Genomic DNA, 23,426 nt, shown 5'->3' with positions numbered 1-23,426 from the left:
TAGCATAAAAGTTTTGTTCAGTAAGTTTCATTTCATTTTTCCCATAACTGAAAGTTCGTTGAGAATCGCCGAAATTTCAAGAAAACTTGAACCATGATCAAGAGTCACAAAATTGTGTGTCTCATATATGAAAGTAATTGTCTATATACATAAAGCTAAGCATGGTTAACCTAGAAGCACAGGCAATCTGATCATTTAACAACCCAACTAACTATTAGAAAGACACTGGAAGGTCTCCATTATCAATCACATGAGGGGATGCTTGTTGGAGTGAAATAAGAAATAATTTATAATGCAGTAAAAATAATAAATTACAACAAAAAATCAGTTACAGCTTAAATGGAAAAGGAAAGCATCAGGAATGTAGGTAAATCCTACTATGTGGTTTTGCTAAAGACACCTAATCTCTGAGACAAAAAAACACGATTTAATAGAGAGAGAGAGAGAGAAAAACTATCTATTATCAATCACATGAGGGGAAACCCAAACAGTGCTTGTTGGAGTGAAGTAAGAAATAATTTATAATGCAGTAAACATAATAAAATACAGCAAATATCAGTTACAGCTTAAATGGAAAAGGAAAGCATCAGGAATGTAGGTACATCCTAACATATGTGTTTTTTCTAAAGACACCTAATCTCCAAGACAAAAAAAAACACGACTTAATAGATAGAGAGAAAAACTATAAGGGCATAGAGAACACAAAAACATAAAAGAAGTCATCAGACTCCAGACCTGTTATCTGAAATACGCTTTTCTGCCTTCAAGGTGGAGTTAGCAAGAGATTCTGCTAATATTTTCAACTTATCAACCTGCATATTATTTAAAAGATCAAATTAAGCAACAAAGTTGATGAAAACTCTTATAAGAGAATATGTACTAACTAATGCAAAATCTTGCACATAGACCAATGACAGGGTTTCTGTGCAGCTAAGGGAACTCGCATCCTGAACCAAGTTTTTTCTCATATCTTCTTTTTGGTCTCCCTTTTAGCATTGGGTGACCATTATTTAAGCCATAGGAGACAGACAAATGAACAAAGGCAAAGTAGGGTGTAGACTGAAGACCTAGCTAGTGTCGTACAAACTCTGAACGTAATCCAGAATATTTTGCTATAACAAACAGCTTAAAACAAAGTATCACTGGAAAACAACTAAACATGAAGGACTAAAGACTTGAACAGAAAACGGATGGGAGAAAGGGTCAGTGCTGAATATTTCTGTGGCACTATAGCTCTCTGTTTAATGATGGGGCACAATCACTTGAGCCAATAAGTGGAATGTGTGGATTCAGGTCTGAGACTGGACGTTTCACACAAAACATAGATTTGTGACTGGCTCTAGCAACCCCCTCTCAGGACCCTGCAGGAGACAGACTATCACCACGTAATGGCCTTTCATAGTTCTGTTAAACAATGTCAAAACGAACTTTGAGTGGAAATACAGAGATATATCGAGTTTACGAGTCAAATAAGACATGGTCCAAGATACAGTACAGTGGCAGAAGAAAACTATGTGACCTAGGTGGGATATTCTATTGGTGAAAAGATGAATTCTTAAAACCTCTATCCAACTCCACATCTGCAGGAGATTGACACGAGTTCTTCAATACCACCTACAAGGCTTTCCTCTCTTGATTTCCTGAACCTTTTCCTTCACAAGGTCTTAACTCCTACCAAAACTCTTCAACCCCACAAGAACATTTGTCAGTTGTCACAAGCTATATCCTGGAGCAGTAGATAGGACTGCAAACTCAGTCAAATAAAGTCCAAAACCTAACCCAACCTGCTCAGTCCACCTATCGGTCTATCACTCATATACAAATATGAGGTCCACCGTTACGACCTTGAGATATATTTGCCAAAGATCTGCTAGGCAAAAACTCGCAAGTCACCACAATCATGACAATAGGGGAGGAAAATTAGGGTGACAACAGCAAGGTGCTTGGGCAGTTAGGTGCAGCCTTGGTTGAATCTACACAATGCCTTCAAGATGCCTTGACAACAATGCTATAAAAGTTTAATGTCAAGAAAGTGTCAAATTTTTCTTACATTGATTTCATTCAGTTTGAAACTTGGAGACATACTGTCGTTTGATAGCTATTAAGGTAAGTGGGAGATTTTTGTCCATCCATGGCCATAATGTTGGGCTGTTTGTCCCAAATGCAGCCATTTTTTCGTATTCTGTTTGTTACTTCTTCAGTTGAGTAATACAATTAATTCAAGGGTTTCTAGCTGTATAGATGAAGAAAGCACAAACAGAAATTGTTGCTTTAAATACCACCTTCAAGAAGAAATAAGATAACAGAGCATATCTGACCATTACAAGCTTCTTTACTACAATAAAACCATACTGAAAAGGGACCTAAACAGCACCTTAGAAGACTTATCAGTGCTGGGTGGTGAAGGCTTCAAACTAGATATAGAGACTCTGATATCGACCGGTGCATTATAGCTAGTATGGATAAAAAGACGGGGAGTTTCTAATCTGTCCCATGACCCATCATCGTCAAATCTATCTCTAGATTATATGATGGGGATTGGGGAGTCTCTAAATATGTCTCTGCTACAATTTGATCAACAGGAAATCGAGGGTGAAGAGGATAGTGAGACTCCCTGAAATTAGCTAAAAAATGGTAGATATCCCCACTGACGATTTTTCCTGGAGAAAGTACGGGCGAACATCAATTAAAGGATCGCCTCATCCAAGTTATGTATAAATTTCCTGTCAAATCACTCGTCTTCCTCTGTTTTTAGTGATTTTTCTTGCAATTCCTTCACAGATTGAGTCTAAAAGATCAATTTGACCTCTAGATGAGGTTGTTGAATTGTTGACCCATTAAAGCTTGGATCGGTTGTTTACTTGATTAGCAATCTGTTCTGATCCTCTTATTTTTGGCCATCCACTCTGCTATCCAATCTTAGCACTTTGAACTTCCGCCATACAGATTGTGTGTGACAAGGAATTTTCTAACTCAAGTCCCTTAACAAGTTTACTAAAATCCTAATCCTAAATTCGTTTGGATCTCTTCAGGGGTCACTTATAAGTGCAGCAGCTTGAGAGGTTGCCCTGCACGCAATTACTTACAGTCTTAGAGAGAGCCGCGGATGATCCATCAATGCCGATTGTCACCTATGAAGGCGAGCACAATCATGGACACCCCATTTCAGAGCCTAACAGTCTCATTATTGAATCTCTTAAAGTAACTTTTGTCATCAACACGAAGAAAGAAACCTAGGGGAGGGAAAGGGAAGCGGGAAGGGCATATTGGTCATTTTATATTTTAAGATACAAAATAGACATATATAAAGTAAGGGTAAATTTGTCATTTCCTCTAATCAAGTAATGTTCCAACAGAAGGGGGCGGCTGCCAATAGGGTATAGTTCTGGGGTGTCTATGCTTTTCGCCATTTATCTTGGGGTGTCCTTGAAATTTTCCCTAAAAAGAAAGGAACTATTTACTTATGAATGATAAATCAAAAAATATACATAACAGAGATCATGAACAGGTGGTCAATCACCCCATGTTGTAAAGATAAAATTACCAGATTACTAAAATGGCACTTGTGGTAAATGTCCAACAGATCATCTTGTAATTTTCCACCAAATAAAAGGACATTCCACAAGGATAAAATGAACACAGCTCCAAATGCTAAAACCAGAAGCACAAAGACTGACAATGACCAACAACATGGAAAGGTGCATGACCCATTACATTGTAAGAAAAGGAAAGCATACCTTCTGAGCATGGATCTCAGGTGAGTCCCCATTGCTAAGCATTTTCTTCTTTAGCAAGAGTGCTTCCAATCTGGAACAAAGTCGAACTTCAGCAAGTGCTTCTTTTAGAGCCTGCAAATTCCATCACAAGCCAGCTTGAACTTGGAGAGAAGTGACAAAGTGCTCAATAACACTTTGGATATCACTACTCACATGCAAACCTTGCCCATTATATCCCTCAACACCCTCCACCAGGTACAGGGTGAACTATTATGTCTAATAGAATTAATTCACTATTGAAACATGACAGTCATGCAGCAGATAGCATAATACCATCCACCCTGAAGGCCAAGTGCGTAAGAAGTGGTTAAAAACATAATTCAGGAAGCATGGCATTTGAAACCCCCACCCCCAAAAAGAAAAAAACCAAAAAAAGGGGGAATACATGCATGTAAACATGCACACACACCCCCCCACCAAAAAAAAAAAAAAAAAAAAAACATGTTGGACCAAGAACAGAGAAAGATCAGAATACGCTATATTAGGCACTGCCTGTAGAATCTAACATCTACAAGATTCAGTACTGAAATCAGCTCACCTCTAAAGTTGCAGTAGCTGTTTTTTCAGATGCTCCTGTGTGACCTTCAGTAGAGGACACCTGTGATGCTCTAATCTTATCAATTTTTAGCTGCAGACTGGAGGCTTCAGCATCAACCCTGGGACCAAAAAGTGGGCCTCAACAACAAAGAATGGAAACTGTCTAACTGATCAAAAAGAAATGCAGGGAATAGCAGCAAGACAGAGAACCATGCTGATTTTTGCAATTAAATCATACAATAAACCAGAAAATTTATACATAGATTGGCAAAATAAAAAACAAGCAAGCATCCAAAATAAATATGAACTCAATCCAACAAAGAACAGAGGCTTGCAGCTCACGCTGACAACTAAAATAAAAGCAGAGACACATTATTCCCAGCTTGCTCAACACTCAACCCCTATTAAGAAAAGACTTGGAAAATTAACATACGGTAATAGTATAAACTAAGAAATCCAAAATAAGAATAATAAAATTTTAAACAAAAACTAAAAAGCACAAAGATCCACATGATATTTTTCATATAGAGAGGAAAAATGATGAATATAATTTGCATTATGAAGCAAAATGCATATTGCATACAATAGCAAAGAAGAAGAAAAAGATTCTTCTTTCACCACCTTGCAAGGTCAGCACTAATTTTCAGCCCTGAAATTGCACCCTGTGCAAACTGGAGCAGCTCTTCGCGTTTTACCTGAAAAAGAGTACACTAAATGTTAACAAAAACGAAGACCTTCCAATCCCCCAAACATTATAGTGGAAACTGAAATCAGCCTTGAGTACTTCAACAAAGTATCACATAAAAGCTTTCGCTACAAGCCTAGGCTAACCAAAAATATTGCTGAAGTAAAATTTGAAGAAAAAAAACCCAAAAGTTAATTCTAGCAAAGGCAAAGGTATAAAAGAATTTTAGTAAATGCTAGAATTCAAGCAACCTCAAGGGTACCAGAGGCCCCCTACTCACATAAGATGCTTTTACGCCCCACCCCCCCCCCCCCCCAACAACATAGTCCATAGACCAAAGAAGCCTGATCTCACGGTGAAAGTGCGAGGAAAATCCTGGACCCCACCCCCTAGATCTCTCCACCCCGATAAACCTAATCCCTATCCCTCCTGATTACCTCTACCTCCAACCATCGTTCAGAATCTCAGTATGAAGCTAATTTTGACCAGTCAGAAACCAAGATCTGACTGTGATCTCAGAGAACCTGGTAGAAACCAGGAATCTTTTCCCCGCATCTTGACATTTGTTTTCAACACATCAACAATGGTTACTCCCCTGAAGTGGTCTACAGGCTATTGAAGGACTTCTCCACACATTGGATTAGCTATTCCTATTAAAAAAAAATTATAGATATGATTCTTGACCGAAGTCTACCTGTTCGCCCCAATTCAGAATACTTGATTACTAACTTAAAAAATACAATGACAAATACAAGGAGTTTTGATGCACCTTAATATAATAACGTTAAGATCACAATTTTAATGACGTAAACCTCGTAAACCTCAACCCAAATAAGCTTGCACAATAGAAGCTTCAAAGTTGAAGGGATTGTGTTATTTTCCCATAAAACCAACCACCTGTATCGACATATGGAGGAAATACTGAAACCCAAAAATAAGATACATGAAATCACCAAAATCTGAGAGTCTTGGGTCAAGACAAGTGAGTTTTTGTCACCTAAAAACTGGTTTAGACCATCTCAGACGAGATTTTGACCAACTCAACCGCGTTGGTTAACATTTTATTCTTTCTCACCCATGTATCTCGTCTTGGCTGCACCCCTGACCCCTGCCTGCACATAAGTGCCCTTATCTGCAGAAGTCACTACGTCTTATCACTTTTGTAAGACATTCTAGACCCACAAGGGCTGCTCGATTACCTTCTGGGTTGCATCCTCTGTTGCAAGTAACCATCTAGCTGCTACTGTAATAATAACCATTTATGTTTTGTTTTTAGTTTAATTTGGACTTTGTGCCCTACAGAATTAATAGACTTTGGATTGGCTTTTACAGCTTTACCTGTCTTTTTTGCTTGTACAATTGTCATAATATTTTAACATTGTCAACTTTAATATTAGCTTTAGTAGTATATTTGTTACACATTTGACTAAACACAGAAAGAAGCGAACATGGACGATGATATTTCACAAATATTTGACATGAGATGAATGTGACCGGAGTACTGTGTGACCAACAAATTCCTTTAAAGATTTAAGGAAAGATCTATCAGAATGGGACCAAAGTTTGGCAAATAATCAGTGCCATATGGCAAAGTTATGAATTGTAATGATGAGGAATGTTAAGATGTATATGCGGCAAATATGGTAAGGATAAAGCAAGGAGTGAAAGTATTGAAGCAGGCATAGGAGTTGCCCCAGTCAGCAACAAGCTCCAAGAATGTCATATAAGGTGCTACGGCCATGGGCAACGAAAGGAACATCCATGAAGGGAGTAATCTGACTCCTATCAAAGGATCCAAGAGCACTAGGACATGGCTGTTGTGAAGAATGACATGCATTATATGAGTCTTCTGCAAAGTAAGACTCTCAAAAATGCTTTTTTTGTATAGAGACTTGGCTGAAGAAGTGTATATGGAGCAATCTCCTGGATTTGTTGCTTAGGAGGGGAACCTACTAAAAGTTGACAGAGACAATCTATGGATTGAAACAGCTGCCAAGAGCATGGTTTGCAAGTTTAGTTCAGTACAAGTGGGATTTTTCCCACTGTCATTCGGATCATTCTATCTTTGTAAGAAAGATGAAGTCTGGAATTGTTATACAAATTGTTTATGTGGATGACATAATTGATTCTGGGAGTGATAATGCAAGCATTGGTGAAGTAAAGAATTTTCTGAGTACCAGGTTCCAGATAAAGGACTTGAGGCATTTGCAGTACTTTCTTGGAATTGCAATTCTTCGAAGCATTCACGGGATTAGCCTTTCTTAGTGCAAGTATGCGTTGGACTTGCTAACTAAAACTAGTATGCTTGAGTCTAAGCCTATTGAGACACCCATGGACCCTCATCTCAAACTCACCAAGGATGAAGGGGAGGATTTTGTGAATCCTCAAAGGTGCAGACTGTTGGTAAGGAAGCTTATATACCGTATTGTGACTCGACAGGACTCATCATATGTGGTAGGTGTTCTTAGCCAGTTCATGCACTCACTTAAGAAACCTCACTAGGATGCCATGATGCGTATCTTGCAGTATTTCAATAAGGCTCCGGGGAAAAGGGTTTGTGTACAAGAGAAATGTCATCTAAAGTTGTGTGCTAATTCAGATGCAGATTAGGCAAGATCGCAAGGTGATTGAAGATCAACTATTGGTTATTGTGAAGGAATTTGATCAACTGAAGTAAGAAGCAAATTATAGTGGTTCAGTCTAGTGTAGAGAGGAGAGTATCGTGCAATGGCTCACATGATGTCCGAAACTTTTTGGTTCAAATTCTTCCTGAAAGAAATTGGGATTGAAATTAAAGACCCAGTTGAGATGTTTTGTGATAATTAGGCAGCAATCTACATTGCCAATAATCTAGTATTTCATGAGAAGACCAAACACGTAGAGGTGGATTTGCATTGTGTGGAAGACGCAGTCATGAGAGGATTTATAGCTACACCATATGTTACGTCTGCTAAACAAGTTGGAGACATCTTCACTAAGTCCTTACCTGGTCCAGCCTTTGTGGAAGGATGTCGCAAGCTGGGAGTTTGTGATCAATACTATTCAGCTTGAGAGGGGTTGTTGTGATAGCTGAGTGGAGTCTTGGAGAGCAAGTCGCGGAGCCTTGAAGAGCAAGCTGTCACAGAATTAGAAAGTGCTGCCTTGGAGAACAAGCTGTTACAGAATTAGAAAGTGCTGCCTTGGAGAACAAGCTGTTGCAGAATTATAAAGTTTGGGTGCTCTACAAAATTAGAAAGTTACTAGTTTTCTAGTTAATTTAATTCCATATTATCCCTTTTTTTTTAAAGACAGTTTTAGAGTCTTAGAAAGTTAGTATTTATTTTTGGAATGTAATCAGAACAAGTAAATTGGTTTTGGGACTGATGCAGTGCTGTACTTTTCAACTATAAATAAAAGGTTAGACGGCAGAAACCACTGCGACTGCAAAACCGTCTCTGCCCCTTTCTTCTTCTCCTCATTCTCTTTTCTCTTCTTCTTCAGCTCTCTAACCTCATCTTCTAACCTACGGCTGCACCTCAGTAGGTGGTCCTGGTTCATTATAGAGAGTATTTCTGCTCTCGAACTTAATTTAAGAATAAAACCTCATGAGTCTTGGAGCAAGGTTTTGCTCGTAGCTAGTTCAGCCTCTGCAAATGAATTCCTTTCCATTACCAATGCTATCAATCTATCGGTTCGATACTAATCAATACAATCGATACTACTGATAATTATTGATAAAAAATTTAACAGTTTAAATTTTAAAACAGCGTTTCATTGTATTGTACCATATCAATACGTATTGTCCGATAAATTGAAATACATGAGAAACGAGATAGAAAAACAAAAATATAGAGATGTATTGGCCTGTACCATACCACAGGCCTGCGATACTGATAGCCATCGGCCGATATGAAACGATATGGGCCGATACTTTAAACCTTGACAACATGGATTGGTTTTAGTGTGAACCAAATCCAGGCGCTAAACAGTGCCTAGGGTGGCAGCCCAACACCCTATGGCCCTGCAAGAAATTGCGCATAAATAAGCGCATTATGGTTTGTTCTAGTTGATTCCAATTAGGGTCTGTTGGATCCAGTATGTTAGTGGAATCACAACTCTACTTTTGTTTTGAAGTTTGGTTTGTCAGTTATTGAAGAGCCCCAGTCAAGTTAGGAGTCCCAATTAGAGAGGAAATCCACTTAATTGTAGTTCAAGTTCTATGAGGAGTCTAGTCCTACTTGTTATGTAATTCCAATCACCCTAGGATGAGTTAAGTCACAAACCTTGTTAGACAACGAGTCTTAAGCCCACCAAAACTCCTAGTTTGAAGCGCCTTCTAATATCAAGTCCTAGACTCCTAGTATGAGTCCGTTCATGTAAGGTATCAATATAGCCCTAGCTTGTAAAGAGGGCAGATTTCTTATTATTGATTAAGGTCTCAGATTTGGTTGATGCTATTAATAGGACGTGGAGGGAGGATATATTAGATGATTTTTTATTTTTTTTTGGCCTTCTGATAAGCAAGCAATTATGCAAGTCCAACTCAGCCTGACTGACCAAGAAGACAAGCCTGTTTAGGGAGGAAATGAATCTGGTATACATTCAGTAAAATCCATGCATCACCTACTCAAAAATCAGCAGGATTCCATTCTAGATGAATCTGAAATTCAGATGAAATATTTTTAGTGGAAGACAATTTGGAATCTAAAAGCCTTGCTGAAAATTAAAGTTTTTCTTTGGAAATGCATTGCCAAAGGTATTGCTGCAGGTGAAGAATTATTAAAAAGGCAGTTTCCTATTGATCAAAGTTGTAAAAGGTGTCGACACAACGTGGAATCAATGGATCATTTGTTTCTTAATTCCCCTTTCTCAAGGGCAGCATGGTTTGTTTCTCCAATATCTATCATCCCCTCTCATGATGGTTGCTGAACTTTGTTTCAATGGCTAAAGCATTAATATCCTCTCTTCAAAAATATAAAAAGTTTGCCCAAGACAGGTTCTCTCTTGCAGCCTATGTTCTTTGGTATTTATGGAGAGCTAGAACAACAACAACAAGAAGCCTTGTCCCAACTAAATGGGGTTAGCTACATAGATTATTGCCTTCCAATCAGCTCTGTTTTAGGCCATGCGATACAAGGCCTAAGCTATGTATATCCTTTCTCACCACTTCTCTTAATGTTATCTTAGGGCTGCCCCTGGCTCTTCTAATTCCTTCAATCTGGATTACATCACTTCTCCTAACAGCGGCATTTACAAGCCACCCTTGAATGTGGTCATGTCATCTCAAATGACTTTCTAATTGGTTATCATTTATTGGAGCTACTCCTAGACCAACTCTAATATAATCATTCTTTATCTTATCCTTCCTAGTTTTGCCACTCATCCATCTTAGCATCCTCATTTTTGCTACACTGAGTTTATCTACATGATTCATTTTAACACCCCAACACTCTGCACCATACATCATAGCTGGTTGAATAATGGTCCTATAGAATTTTCCTTTAAGCTTTAAAGGAATACGTCAATCACATGAGACCTTGGACACACCTCTTTACTTCATCCACCCTATTTTAATTATTTGTAAAACATCATCCTCTATATCACTTTTTTTATTTATGATTGGACCAAGGTACTTAAACAATCACTCTGAGGAATCTCCTTATCACCAAGTTTCACCACCTCTCTGTTCCCCAACCATGACCAAAGTCACAAACTAGATATTTTGTCTTCATTTTACTTAGTTTAAAGCCTTTTGATTCCAAAGCTGCTCACAATGATTCTAACTTGGCATCCCTACTCAAAGTCTCATCTATCAACACAATATCATCGAAAAGCATAAACCAAGGATCCTTGTCTTGAACGTTTTTGGTTAATTCATTCATTATAAGTGCAAATAAATATGGAGAGCTAGCAATGAACTAGTTTTCAATAATTCTTCTTGGTCACCTGAGGAGGTTGTTAAGTTTGCATGTAAAGCCCATAAGGAATACTATGTTGCTTCTGCCGTTTCAGGCAAAAAAATTCTTTGAAGTTTAGTGATCATCAAAGAAGGGATATGGAGAATCCTAGTTCATGGAGCCCCCCTTCAAATTGAACTGTGATGGTGCTTGGTTGGTGGAGAATAATAGAGGAGGAATTGGAACCGTAACCAAGGATGACAAAGATTTTCTTTCAGCCGCTTTCTCAAGAGGATATTTTTTAAACTTTCCCTTGGTAGCCGAAGCTTTGGCAATAAGATTGGGTTTGGTATTGGCAGTCATAAAGGATTTCCAAAACTGCAGGTCGAATCAGATTGCCAGGATCTAATTCAGCAAATCAATGGTTTCAGCCCAATTGCAATTGAAATCTCAATTATTGTTCATGATATTTAAAGGCTTCAAGCAAACATTGAGGCACTTATTTTTCTACATGTTCCAAGAGCTGCTAACTTTGCGGCAGATTCTTTAGCTAGATTGGCCCTTTCAGTGGAGCTGCCGATGAATAGGCCATTAACTAACCCTTGGCTAATGCATCATGTAATGCAGATGCCTCAGCTTGTAACAGCTCTTTTGATCAATACTCAATAGATTTGTTTTATACCAAAAAAAAATAATTTGAGATTGAAGGTGAAATAGAGTCATGGTTTTCCTGAAGAACGGACCTTGTGGCTGCTTTTGGTGTTCTAATTGCTGCAACTACTCAAGTTCTTCAACCTCTCTCCTACAGGTGCATGCAAACATCACCCCCACCCCCCGCCACACCACCCCTTTTTCTCCCCCCCCCCCAAATTGGATCCCCATTACTCACCTCCTATAGCCTGTGGCAGCTTCACCTCACATCCCCTACCCCTATTGTCCCAATCCCCAAACCCTATTCCCCATTATAGCCCCTACCTCTTCCCCTTCCCCCTTCTACCTTTGTGCCAGCATAGCTTCTAAGTTCTAACCTCTAAAATATAGGTTTTTGTTCACTTCCCCAATCCTTGAACCCTAGTTTTCCCAATTCTCCCACCCTATTCCCTTACCCTTATGGCTGCAACATCCCCTCCCTTGCCACACCCTTCACCCCCAACTCTAACCCTAATCTCTTCACCCCACCCTAAAATTCTGCAACTCATTTTCTTTCCCAAAACCCTAACAACCTCCCAACACCTAACCCTCAATTGAATCCAATTATTTCTTGGATCCATCATCCCCTCCCCTAACCTTAACCCTAGCCATTCCCTAGAAACCTAGAACATTAGAAACCCTAGTTTCTAATAAACCCTTAATTTCCTAAACCTTAAATCTGAAGTTCAGTTCTGAATTCTACTTTTCAGCAATATTAATATCTGGAGTTCTTCAAACCCCCAGATATACTAAACCATACCCAAACCTATTGACCCTATTCCTAAACCCTAAAACCCTTCAAATCAGCCTACACCTAAAACCGCAGATTATAAACCCTAAATTTACTGCAGGTTCACTTGAATTGATCCAGAAGACAAACCCTAGAATTGAGGTTTACATCATAGTAACTCAATATCTGGTAGGATAACATTATGTATGCACTATGCCTGTATGTGCAGTTCTCAAAGCGCAACACTGATCACAGCCAGAGAAATTAAAAAGAACAAACCAAATGCAAATAGGTATTGAACCATAACCAGGCATAGGGTTCAAGTTGTCCTACATGCAGAATAAGAATGAGCATTCTGTTAGCAGTTACATACCATATCAAGTGAATTCATTAGAATCAGTTTTAATTTTCTCAGGTATGTGTTTTGGGAAGAACACTATAAAATCATCAAATCCAGATAAAAAACCTTTCTCGTTTTCTTAATTCAACATACCTTAATTCTTGTGTATACTCCATGAAAATAATCATATTATCATTCTCACGGTATCAAAGCACATTCATGAAACTTTTAGAGATAGTCATGACTCATGATTAATGTAATTACCAACACTTCATCTTCATAGCCAGAGAATGCTTTTGCCAAATCCTGTATGCTGCTCACTACAGCATTGTGAACCTCCTTTCCTCCAGTGAAACAAAGGCTGGATTTAACCAGAAATAGAAGGATAATTAACAAAAATTCCATCTGACACTAAAGAACAGGCCTTCAACTAAATTATAAGTACAAAACAACATTTGTAATAAAGCTAGCAAGGTAGCATAAACCACGAGGAAAGATTCATGTTTTTACCCACATGCTATTATCTATTAAAAAAAACACACATCCTTTCAGAAACTTTTTTCCAGCTTAGACACTTAATTTGGCAAGCATTGACTTTCATATTTCATCTAGTTAAATTATTTTCAAGTGATATAAAATTGATTCCCAAAAATACAAATATTTCCATGATGTAGGACAGCCCCAGAAACTAAGGTATCCTACAAAGGGGACAGCATCACCTACTAATTAGAGCACTACGAGAGTATGGGAATAGTGATTGCATAGCACAGACTGATTACAGCAAGAAATAATTAACGCAGGATCCATTACAGAAGGTAACAGCATTAAGTAATGTGGAAAGTAACCAAATAACTGAAGGAGAAGATCAGATGTCAAGCATATTGAACCAACACAAATAGGTAAAGGGAACTGGGGCATTACATTCAAAATAATAAGAATTGCAGCAGGTCATAAAGATCTATCCTCCATTAACTAGGAAATCATGTATTACATTCAATGCAAAAAACCTAATCCCAACCCCAAACCAACACTAAAAGGCATCAAGTAAGCATCACGGTGTATGTAGTAACTAACCAGCAATCTCAAATAAACAATGAAACAAGGTTGCAAGTGCAGCCGCAAAGGAGGGAAAGAGGGGGAGCAAGGAAAGAAAACAGGAAGAAGAAAAATAATAAATAAAGAAAAATGATGTTGACAGTAAAGAGGTACTGTCGCAAGAGGGAGGGGAAACAAGGAGAGGGGAAGCCTAGGACTACTTGCCGAACAGAAAACAAAGAAAGGAAGGAGAGATCCGGGAGTGTTTACGCTGAAGGGTAAGAAGGAAAGAGGAGGATAAAAAGTACTATTACTGACAGAAAAATACTCCTGCCGCAAGGGTATAGCAGAAAAGAAAAAATTATAGGAGAAGAAAGAGAGGTATTTCAGGCAAAAAGAATTGTAGGACTGTGGAGGGAAGGGGAAAGGGAAATTTTGTGGTACAAAATAATGGTGAAAGGAAGGGGGGGAAGAAGCTCACCAAAGGAGAGAGGAGGTGTTCGAGAGAGAGAGAGAGATGCGGTGAAACTCCAAGGAAGGGCTGCCACTGGTTCTTTCTTCATTTTTTCCCCCCATGTCTAAATGATGCCCTTATGTGCTTAAGTAATAAAAGAAAAACCCTAAGACAAAATTATCCTTAATGAAAAATTAGATAATATCCCTAGATTACCCCTACACTTGATCCCTTAAAGACATAAACAAACTGTAAAAAAAAAGGTTCTAAGGGTCCAGATGACCCTCTACACATGCAACCACTACATATCTTCAAAATCCCTCGCCAACCAGAACGTAAGGTTCCGAGGTGGTAGTCTACGCCTCTGGTAGTGGTGAACAATAGAGGGACGTGTGATGTCCCTATCAATCCTCCCTGCCCTCGAAGAATTCACCTCTAGTGAATGAAAACTCTAATAGTACTCCAAGAAGTTGGGTTGTAGCTGCTGGAACTCCTCAAGTGGGATCCAAAAATCGTCGCTTGTAGGTCGTCCGAGCCATCTGATCAGAAGCTCATGTCTCCCTCCATGGGTGGTACACATGACTCTCTCATCAAGTACATCTTCAACCCTCTTAGGTATGATGGTAAACTAGGGTAATGGAGGGGAAATGTGGGTTGAAGGGCTCTGCTAGTCAATGTCAAAAGATGAGTCTCCCAATGCAGGTGAGTAGGATGAAGGGGTAGTGTATTAGTCATGGTAAGGAGCAAGTCCTCAACATTGAAGATGTTACTTATCCCCGGATGGCAAATCAATCACATATGCACCAGCGCCAATCCCTCTAATCACTCTGAATGGCCCTAGCCCACGAGCATGGAGCTTACTTGCTTTTCCTCTCACAAACCTAGTCGGGTGGGTCCGAACCATAATCATGCCATCTTCTTTGAACTCCTATAGCCATCAGTGAACGTCTGCACGAGACTTATATTGTTCATTGCTTGAAGCAATCCACTAACATATCTCTACATGTAAGTCATGTAAACGTTGTGTGAAAGACTCGGCTAACTCGCTAACTATAGAATTAACTAGGGTAGGTGTGAGATCCATGAGGGCTCTAGGTTAGACACCTAAGCAAATCTCAGGAGGAGATAAACCAGTCGACCGATTCTTGGACATGTTATAGGAAAACTCAGCATGGGACAAGATACAACCCGAGGTACCTAGACTCTCACCAACAAGGCACCTAAGAAGGTTACTACAACTCCTATTAACAACCTCAGTCTGACCATCAGTTTAAGGATAGAACATTGTAAAGAAACAAAGTTTGGTACCTAACATGCACCACAAAGTGCGCAAAAATGACCAGCGATCTTGACATCTTTGTCAAACACTATGATGAGGAGGAGGCCATTGTACGTAAATACAATGTGGGAAGATAATTTTGCCATCGCAGAGGTATCAGATGTCTTCGAGCACAAGATAAAATAGGCCATCTTCAAGAAGCGATCTACAACCACAAAAATAGAATCACTGCCTCATAAGGTCCTCGATAAGTCTAACACAAAATCCATGTTAAGGTCCTACCATGAGGAATGAAGAATAGGTAGAGGAGTGCACAGACTCGTGGTCTGCTTATGTTGTTCCACAATTTGCAAGCATGACACTAACAATTGATATATACCACATCTCTCTACAAACCAAGCCAATAAATTCGGTCCTCTACATGGGGGATGGTCTTATCTCGACCAAAGTGACGGTAGCTCCATTGTTATGTGACTCCCAAATCAAATGGTCTCTTAACGAGGTCTTAGGGATGCATAACCTATGACCGTGAAAAAGGAACCCATTTTACAGTATATAATCAGGTTGTGGCTCAAGTTGCTCACTACTAAGAGAATTGACAATCCCTCTAAAATTAGGGCAAGTATGATAATGACCCTTTATCTACTCAAACCCAACAACTTGCACACTCAGACTGTGCAAAAGGGACTTCACTCGACTCTAAGCACAATGTAGCCGCAACAAGGCATTTACTTGACCAAGGGCATCTGATGTTTTGTTCTCTATTCCAGACTTGTGCTTAAGCACAAAAGTGTACTATTGTAGAAACAAGATCCACTTGCCCTTGGGGTTTAATTTCTTCTGGGACCTTAAGTAAATGAGTGCCTATTGATTAAGAAACAGGTTGAACTCTTGTGGTAGCAAATAATGATGACAGTATCCTAAAGCATGTACTACCGCATAGAATTCCTAATCGTATGCGAGTATTGTTACTTGGCTTCATTCATCTTCTCACTGAAGTAGGCAACAGGGTGGGACTCTTAGCTAAACACCCCCTATACATACACCTAATGCATCATAGGCTACTTCAAAGACCTCGAAGAAATTTAGTAAGCATAGGACTGGGGACTCAGACATCAATCTCTTAATCTCCTGAAAGGCTTGTCAGAACTTTTATTATTACGAGGGGGTAGCTCACACAATGAAGTTTTCCATAAATGTAACATAGTATTGAAACCCAATACAGAATTAACAAGACACGGACCCCGTACATCAGAGTGAACCAAAGAGAATGATTTGTCAAACCTTTTATTATTACCCGAGGGAGGGGGGGAAACTCACACGATGGAGTTTTCCAAATTGACAAGATTCACAATCTAAAGTAGAAAGAAATGAAAAACGTTTATCTAATAATTTTACGTTTTCCAAGGAAGGATGTCCCAACAAGCAATAGATTTGATGCAGAATGGAGATACTGAAACAAGCGGTAGAGGATGTATCCTCAAACAAATACAGCCCCTCTGACTCACGACCTCTACTAAATGTCTTATTTGTTGTAAGATCCTGAAATTGACAAAAGTCAAAAAAGGAAGTAATAGAACAATTATAACTAGAAGTAAATTTCTAGATAGATAATAAGTTAAAAGCCAAATTAGGTATGTAAAAAATTGAATGCAAGGTTAGGGAAATAGTGAGTTGGACAATGCCAACCACTTTAAGTTTAAAATGATTAGACACTCCTAAGTCAATGATCTAAGGGTGAAATGCGGACGAAAAGCAAGCAAGAGCATTACCTGTCTGAATGAGGGTAGCAGTGGTGGATTGTGGTTGCATGGCCTAGAACTAAGTAAAGAGAATATAATTTTCCTCAGTCATTTTCACAATCTTAACCTCAGGTTGAAATTTAGTGGCTATAAAGGTGGGCTCAGAACTAGTGGTTGTACTAGCAATGTGCAAGGGCTTCCCATGAAGTTTCCAATAGACACGATGGATATTTTTTGTACAACCATAATGATGACAAGTCTTGGCATGTCCTGCACTGTCAAAAGAGTTTTGAGTACCTAATATCTTCCAGCATTATTTCCAGGACTCTATCCTACATATGTCTATCCTCCAGAAATACCACGGGAAATAATCAACAACGCTGAACTATTTGCAGTGTTATTAGGACACTGTAATGCAACACAAAGAACTCTCAAAAAGGTGTAAGCCACAATGGGAGCATGATCACTGCCAAAATAAAGTGATTTAACTGGATCAAACTCACATCAAAGACCTCCCAAGAAATTCATCACAGCTAGTTGTTCTCTTTGGTTTTGCATGGTTTTTATATCAAAAGAGAGGTGGAATAGGGTTAAATTCCTAATACATTCTTTTAAAGTTTGTAAAATACTAAGTAAAATAGATATATTCTAGCCAAATTATTTTGACCAAAGTATAATACATTTAGATACTCCCCTAAGTCATTTACAATGTACAAATCAATAACAAAGTCAACAGTTGTCCACTTATAAGCACACTCGTGTGAAATCTTACGACACAAAGCATGCATTTTACACACTTATAATAGTGCTACAATGGGTTTTTTTATCATGTTCGCAAGTTTTAGGATTTCTCCGAAATGTAGAGATGTTCTAGATTATAAGATGTGATATATGCAATTTTACACGTCAAGTTCAGTTAAATTTCTCAATTATGAAGAGACACAATTTTCAACATGATAGACCGAGAGTGGATTGAAATACAAGTCTAGGCCAAATAAATCATTCCAAGGAAAATATTTACGATCAAGGGCTTAGGGTTTCTCCCCCCCCCCCTCTTTTTTCCTAGAAAAAATTCAAGGTGTACATTTGGGGCCCATAAAGTAGTCGTAGATTAGGGCCTCCTTCCAGTTTTCCATATTATCCTAAGATTTTATGAAATATTTATTCTATTATATTTTTATCTCTTTGCTAAATTATCTCTCTCTCCCGCTTTCCATTTTTTTCTACTTTCTATTTCTATCTTCCCCCTTTCACAATTTACATTCCTATTTATTTAATTATTAGCTTTCCTCTCTTTCCATTTTAATTTCCTCTCTCTCTCCCGCTCTCTCGCTCCCCCTTTTCTTCTCTTATAGGTTTAATGCTCTTTATATGTTTACTTATTTTTCCTCTTAAACTTATTAGTATCTTTTTTTGTTGTTGTTAGTATTTTTTTTTCCATATTTTCACCCCCTCCACCAATTCTCTACAAATATTTCTCTCAAACATAAACTTAGGTTACTATCTCTTCTCCATAGTTTTTTTTAAGATCATCTCCTTATTTGCATGCTTTATGGGTTTCAAGTTTTAGATTTAACGTTTAGGTTTCAATTTTGCTTGTGATCGCTTAGTTTGTTTAAGTCTTCTCCATAAAAGAAAATTCGACCGAAATTGTCGAAATTTCGGTCGAAATGTCTGCATTTTTCAAAAACGAAACGAAATTCCAAGTATTTCGGAAAAGTGTCTCGGAGATTTTGACCATTTCGACCGAAATTTTGACCATTTCAACATTCCAACTTGTTTTTCCTTAGTTTTTGTTGATTTGAATCCCATTTTCACCTAATTTCCACAACTCCTGTGCCTTCAAACACCTCATTTGCTCATTTTTTTTTGCCTCTAAATACCTCCTAAGCCACAACAACTACAAAGGTAACTCCGGCAACAATAGAATGTGAAGCATGAGCCATACCCAACAGTTCCAAACTTCTCATTTTTTTATTTTTGTTTTGCTCATGCCTTAAATGATCTTGTATTGCCTTGAAATTAATATATGTTTAGCCTAGGACTATGATCTATAATTGTGTTTTGTTAAACTTATCTTTTTATTATTTGCTACCATTTTTTCATTTTCTGATTTTAATAATTATTTTCTAAAATTATGTATTTTTATTTTATGCATACATGATATATAGGCTTCAACTTAATATATGTGAGACACCATCACTTGATCTAGTCGGTCATTTTATTTTGTTGACTTGTTGTATATGTAACCATTCTACCAAACAATTCATGTATGCTGATGATTTTATGTCTGTATGCAATACAGTTTGCACTTGTCGGAACCAGACATTTGTTAGTATACTTGAATGACAAATTCACAATGGTTTTTTTTTTGGCAAAATACTAGTTCCATTGTGTTTTATATGCTTGAAATAGGTAGTATGCAAGAATTCAAATCATTTTGAGTCCATGAGTCCCAAAATTGAAGTTCCAATTTCCAAAAAAAGTGTCCAATTTCGACCAAAATTTCGGCCTTTTGCAATGTCGAAATTCCTGTTTTGGTCGAATTTTCTTCCTTGGTCTTCTCCTTCTTCGCATGCTTTATAGGTTTCACATTTATGATTTAATGTTTAAGTCTCAATTTTGCTTGTGATCTCTTTAATGAAATTAGTTCTTCATTAATTCATTACTTCTATCAATTTATGCAAGTGTAACCATTAGCTTTAATCAATGCAATTCAAGTTCAAGTTTCTTCGTGGGATTCGTCTTTCTCTGGATCTAGCAAATTTAGAGTTGACTTAGTCTAGATCTAGTTGCTAGGGTCGGTAGAATATTGAATCGATCAAGTTTGCTTCCGTTATTCAAGATTTCAATGCAAGTAATTACCTTCTCCAGTAGTCTTCTCTCCCCCCCCCCTCCTCCATGCCCACTTCAGCATTTCTCCCATATCCAAAAATAGTTATCCCAAAATCAAAGAAAATAGCAGACTCCAATCACAAACCACCCACAAACAAGGATAAAATATCCTCCTTCACCCAAGAGATAAAAAATAGGAATTACTCTTCATTCATATCAGAACCAAAGGGAATCATATTCAAAACACTAAAGTAGAAATAAGTCAACTCCAGAACACTAGTCGCAGACTCAAAATATGCCCAAAATCTTTCTCAACTATAGACGAACTACAGGAAAAATACTGCTAATTTCGAAGCAGCCAATCAACAGAGTGTGAACACAACTTCTTGATCTCAAACTAAGATACCTAATAAACCAGGACTAGGGCAAAAATTTCTCAAGAAAAGGGACCAGAAGTAGCACAAAACTCACTGTAGATATTTAACCAAGAAGCTTGATCAACTTTTTTACCTATCAAACAATCAATTCAGAAAAACACAGCTTTAGGTGCTGCCCCATGAATTGCACATAGGAAAGCTACTTTCCATCAGCTACAATCAGTCTTCAATTAATCTCCAGGTATCGCAAACTTATTTGAATGAAAAAGGGCTTTGATTTGAGAGGAAATAAGGGATCTACTACTGCCTAAGCTCTGAAACTAAAGAGTGAAACAATGAAGGAGAACGAGAGAAGCCACGACTTAGTTGTGGAGTCTCAGAATGAATTCTGAGTAGTGAGTACTCCAGCAAACTATTCCACTATATATAGATACGTATTAGAATTACAATTTAACTAGGAAACAATGTAAACCAAATAGGAATCCTACTGCCAAAGCTATTAATGTTAGGACTCCCAGCTACCTCCCAATTCCCATCGAGAATAACTGCCCGTTGCTGATTCTCAATGGCTTTATCCATTCCAAATACGCCCTTCTAAACAAAAAAAAAAAAAAAAAAAAAAAAATTTAAATTGTAGCAAAATCTTGGTTCATGTATAAAGGATCCTACCTTGGGAACAAGAGGGCACCTAAGATCATACAAAAGAATAAACAAAGACTTGAAAGAAACATGTAAGTGATCTTTCTCTTTTGTCCTGGTCTTCCCTAGCAAGGAATATTTCACAAAGCAACAAGAATGTGTTAATGAATCCTCTAAAAGTCCCCCCCCCCCACGAATAATCATTTAAATTCTTTAAGCCCTCCTCTAGATAGAAGACTCCAATTAACACCATTAGAACAAGGCTCTCAACATTCCATAATCAAGCCTACCTTAATGGAGATAGAATAAAGCAGCACTATTTCTAAGTCTCTGTCAAAACTGCAAGTGAGATATCTCACTGACAACTTCGACTTTAACCATGTTTCAATCATATTTCGCACATTTTGGTAGTTCTCAGAAATACCAAGTTGCAACCAATTTTAACCAGCAGCCTAGTTTCAACTTATTTTGAGTCTCTTGATAGTGCATAACATGTCAAGTTTTGCCAAAAGAAGTAGTAGGTTCTTGTCAAAACTTACGAAATCTTGGCGGCCTAGACAATCAATACCCCCTTGAAACCAAGACTAAGAACCTCATCAAGCAGTCAAAAACATCCTTCAAGAAAGCCCTCTCAATCTCTGAATATCCAAATAATGTAGCATCAACTGAATGAGGGCCAGAAATCCAAGATCTTAGATGAATAGCAGTAGAAAGAAATTGGGTTTCAGGAGGTTCCAGCCAGAACTGGCTCAGGCCTCAGATTAAGGTCAAAACAAAATTATAGTTCAGGACTGATTTATTAAATTAGGACTTGCCCTGGGTGTCTGAATATTTAGCTACCCGAACACTGAGCTGTTTCCCTTTGACTGCTGAAATTAGGGTTAGAGTCTCAAGGGCCTCAAAGTAGGGCTTGTTACAGTTGACCTCAAGTTATGGCTGTAAGGGGTCTGGGTTAAGGTTAAGATTTAGGGTTAGGGTTTTAAAGATCTAGGATTGGGGTTTGACAGTTTCGAGTTAGGGTTCTAAGGATCTAGGGTTAGGGTTTTACAGTTTTACAGTTAAGGTTCTAAAATTAGGGCTTAGGAATCTAGGACAGCAGGACATTATGGTTTTTGATAGGAGAAAGGACTGCAACTGGGATCAAGTGGCAACGGAGGTCGAGGAATAATGGATATGCATGGGGTAAAATTCTGATGGTGGGGAAGAGATATCAATTTAGGGTCGACGGACATTGAGGAGTAACTGAATGAGATAGGGTTTAAAAAACAAAATTAGAAGTGTTGAAGGGGAATGGAAAATCTGCTAACTTGTTACTTACCTGTAACACAAGTCATATAATGGATTGAGATGATGATTGACAAAAGTGGAATCAGATTGAAGGCACTGCCAAAGGAGATACTTCAACTAGAAACCCTAGGTTCAGCATACTCGATCACCTGCAGGTACCTTACCACTGATGGAGCAGCTCTATTCTCCCAATCTTACATGTGCAAGGTGCATATAAAGCCTCTCAGTCATATTCCTAATTGTACTCAAAACAGAAACTAAATTTGAAATAGGACTGATGTGAATCAGGATCTAGGGTTTGATTGATTGAAGAAAAGCCCTAGATCTAGGTCCACCCACAGAATCCTCTTCATGTGAACCAGCAGTCTTCTAGGATTTGTAATGCCTAACGATTAAGGGAATTAGGCTGGTTAAGGGGTTCTAGGGTTGGGAAAGGGGTAGGTTAGGTTCACTTAGGGTTTAGAGGTTAGGGGTTTGAATTCCAATGTGATTCCTTTGCTGTAATTTTATTTTCAGGCTGGAATACAAAGGCTACAGTTTTGGAAATAAGGGTTTCTTAAGAATCTAAGGTTTCCGGGGCTTGGATTGGGGCTAGGGTTAGGGTCGAATGTTCAATAGGTGATAGGGAGGCTAATCCTAAGAGGTTTAAGGAGATTTAGGGTTTGAAATTTGTTGGGTTTTAGGGTTTCTAAGGAAGAAGATGAATTGCAGAATTTTCTAGGGTTTAGGGGTGAAAAGAAGGGCTCTCACATAGGGTCGAAGGTAGGGGCAGGGAGAAGTGTCTAGGTTGGCTCAGGGAATCCAGTGTTTTAGGTTAGGTATTTGCAGTTTTTTTTAGAATTCTGGAATTTCCAGAAGTGCTGCAAGCTTTAGAGGAAGAAGAAGAAAAGAAGAGAGGGGCTGGGATTAGTTGCCTAGGGTTGGGGAGGGTAGGGGGTTAAGGGATTAGGGCTGGGGGAGAGGAATAGGGATTGCCACAGGGCTTGGAGAAGGTGAGGGTGATTGCAATGGAGGAGGGGGCTGCAACTACAAAATTAAGGTTAGGGTGGGGTAGGGGAGGGTTGCAGATGGGAGGAAGAAGAAGGAAGGGGCTGGGGTCAAGTAGGCCTTTAGTACTTACTTGGAGATGCAAGGATGCACGGGC

At 38.5% G+C, this 23,426-nt stretch overlaps 1 protein-coding gene across 2 annotated transcripts in view; it reads right to left on the bottom strand.

Moving 5' to 3' along the window:
• LOC149023398 (structural maintenance of chromosomes protein) overlaps positions 1-23,426 on the bottom strand; it is an 87,266-nt gene that overhangs the window by 33,919 nt on the left and 29,921 nt on the right. For both annotated transcript variants that reach the window (XM_089143943.1, XM_089143944.1), the window contains 5 exons: positions 12,899-12,995; positions 4,935-5,008; positions 4,315-4,432; positions 3,738-3,848; positions 736-812 (listed from right to left, as the gene is read on the bottom strand). In XM_089143943.1, the coding sequence (XP_089000069.1) occupies positions 736-812; positions 3,738-3,848; positions 4,315-4,432; positions 4,935-5,008; positions 12,899-12,995 (477 nt within the window). The remainder of the gene's footprint in view (positions 1-735; positions 813-3,737; positions 3,849-4,314; positions 4,433-4,934; positions 5,009-12,898; positions 12,996-23,426) is intronic.

The sequence above is a fragment of the Hakea prostrata genome, chromosome 2 (genome assembly GCF_041222555.1).
Source record: "Hakea prostrata isolate BN-2017 chromosome 2, UWA_Hpros_2, whole genome shotgun sequence".
In the NCBI taxonomy this organism is placed as follows: domain Eukaryota; kingdom Viridiplantae; phylum Streptophyta; class Magnoliopsida; order Proteales; family Proteaceae; genus Hakea; species Hakea prostrata.
This window is presented reverse-complemented; position numbering and strand designations above follow the sequence as displayed.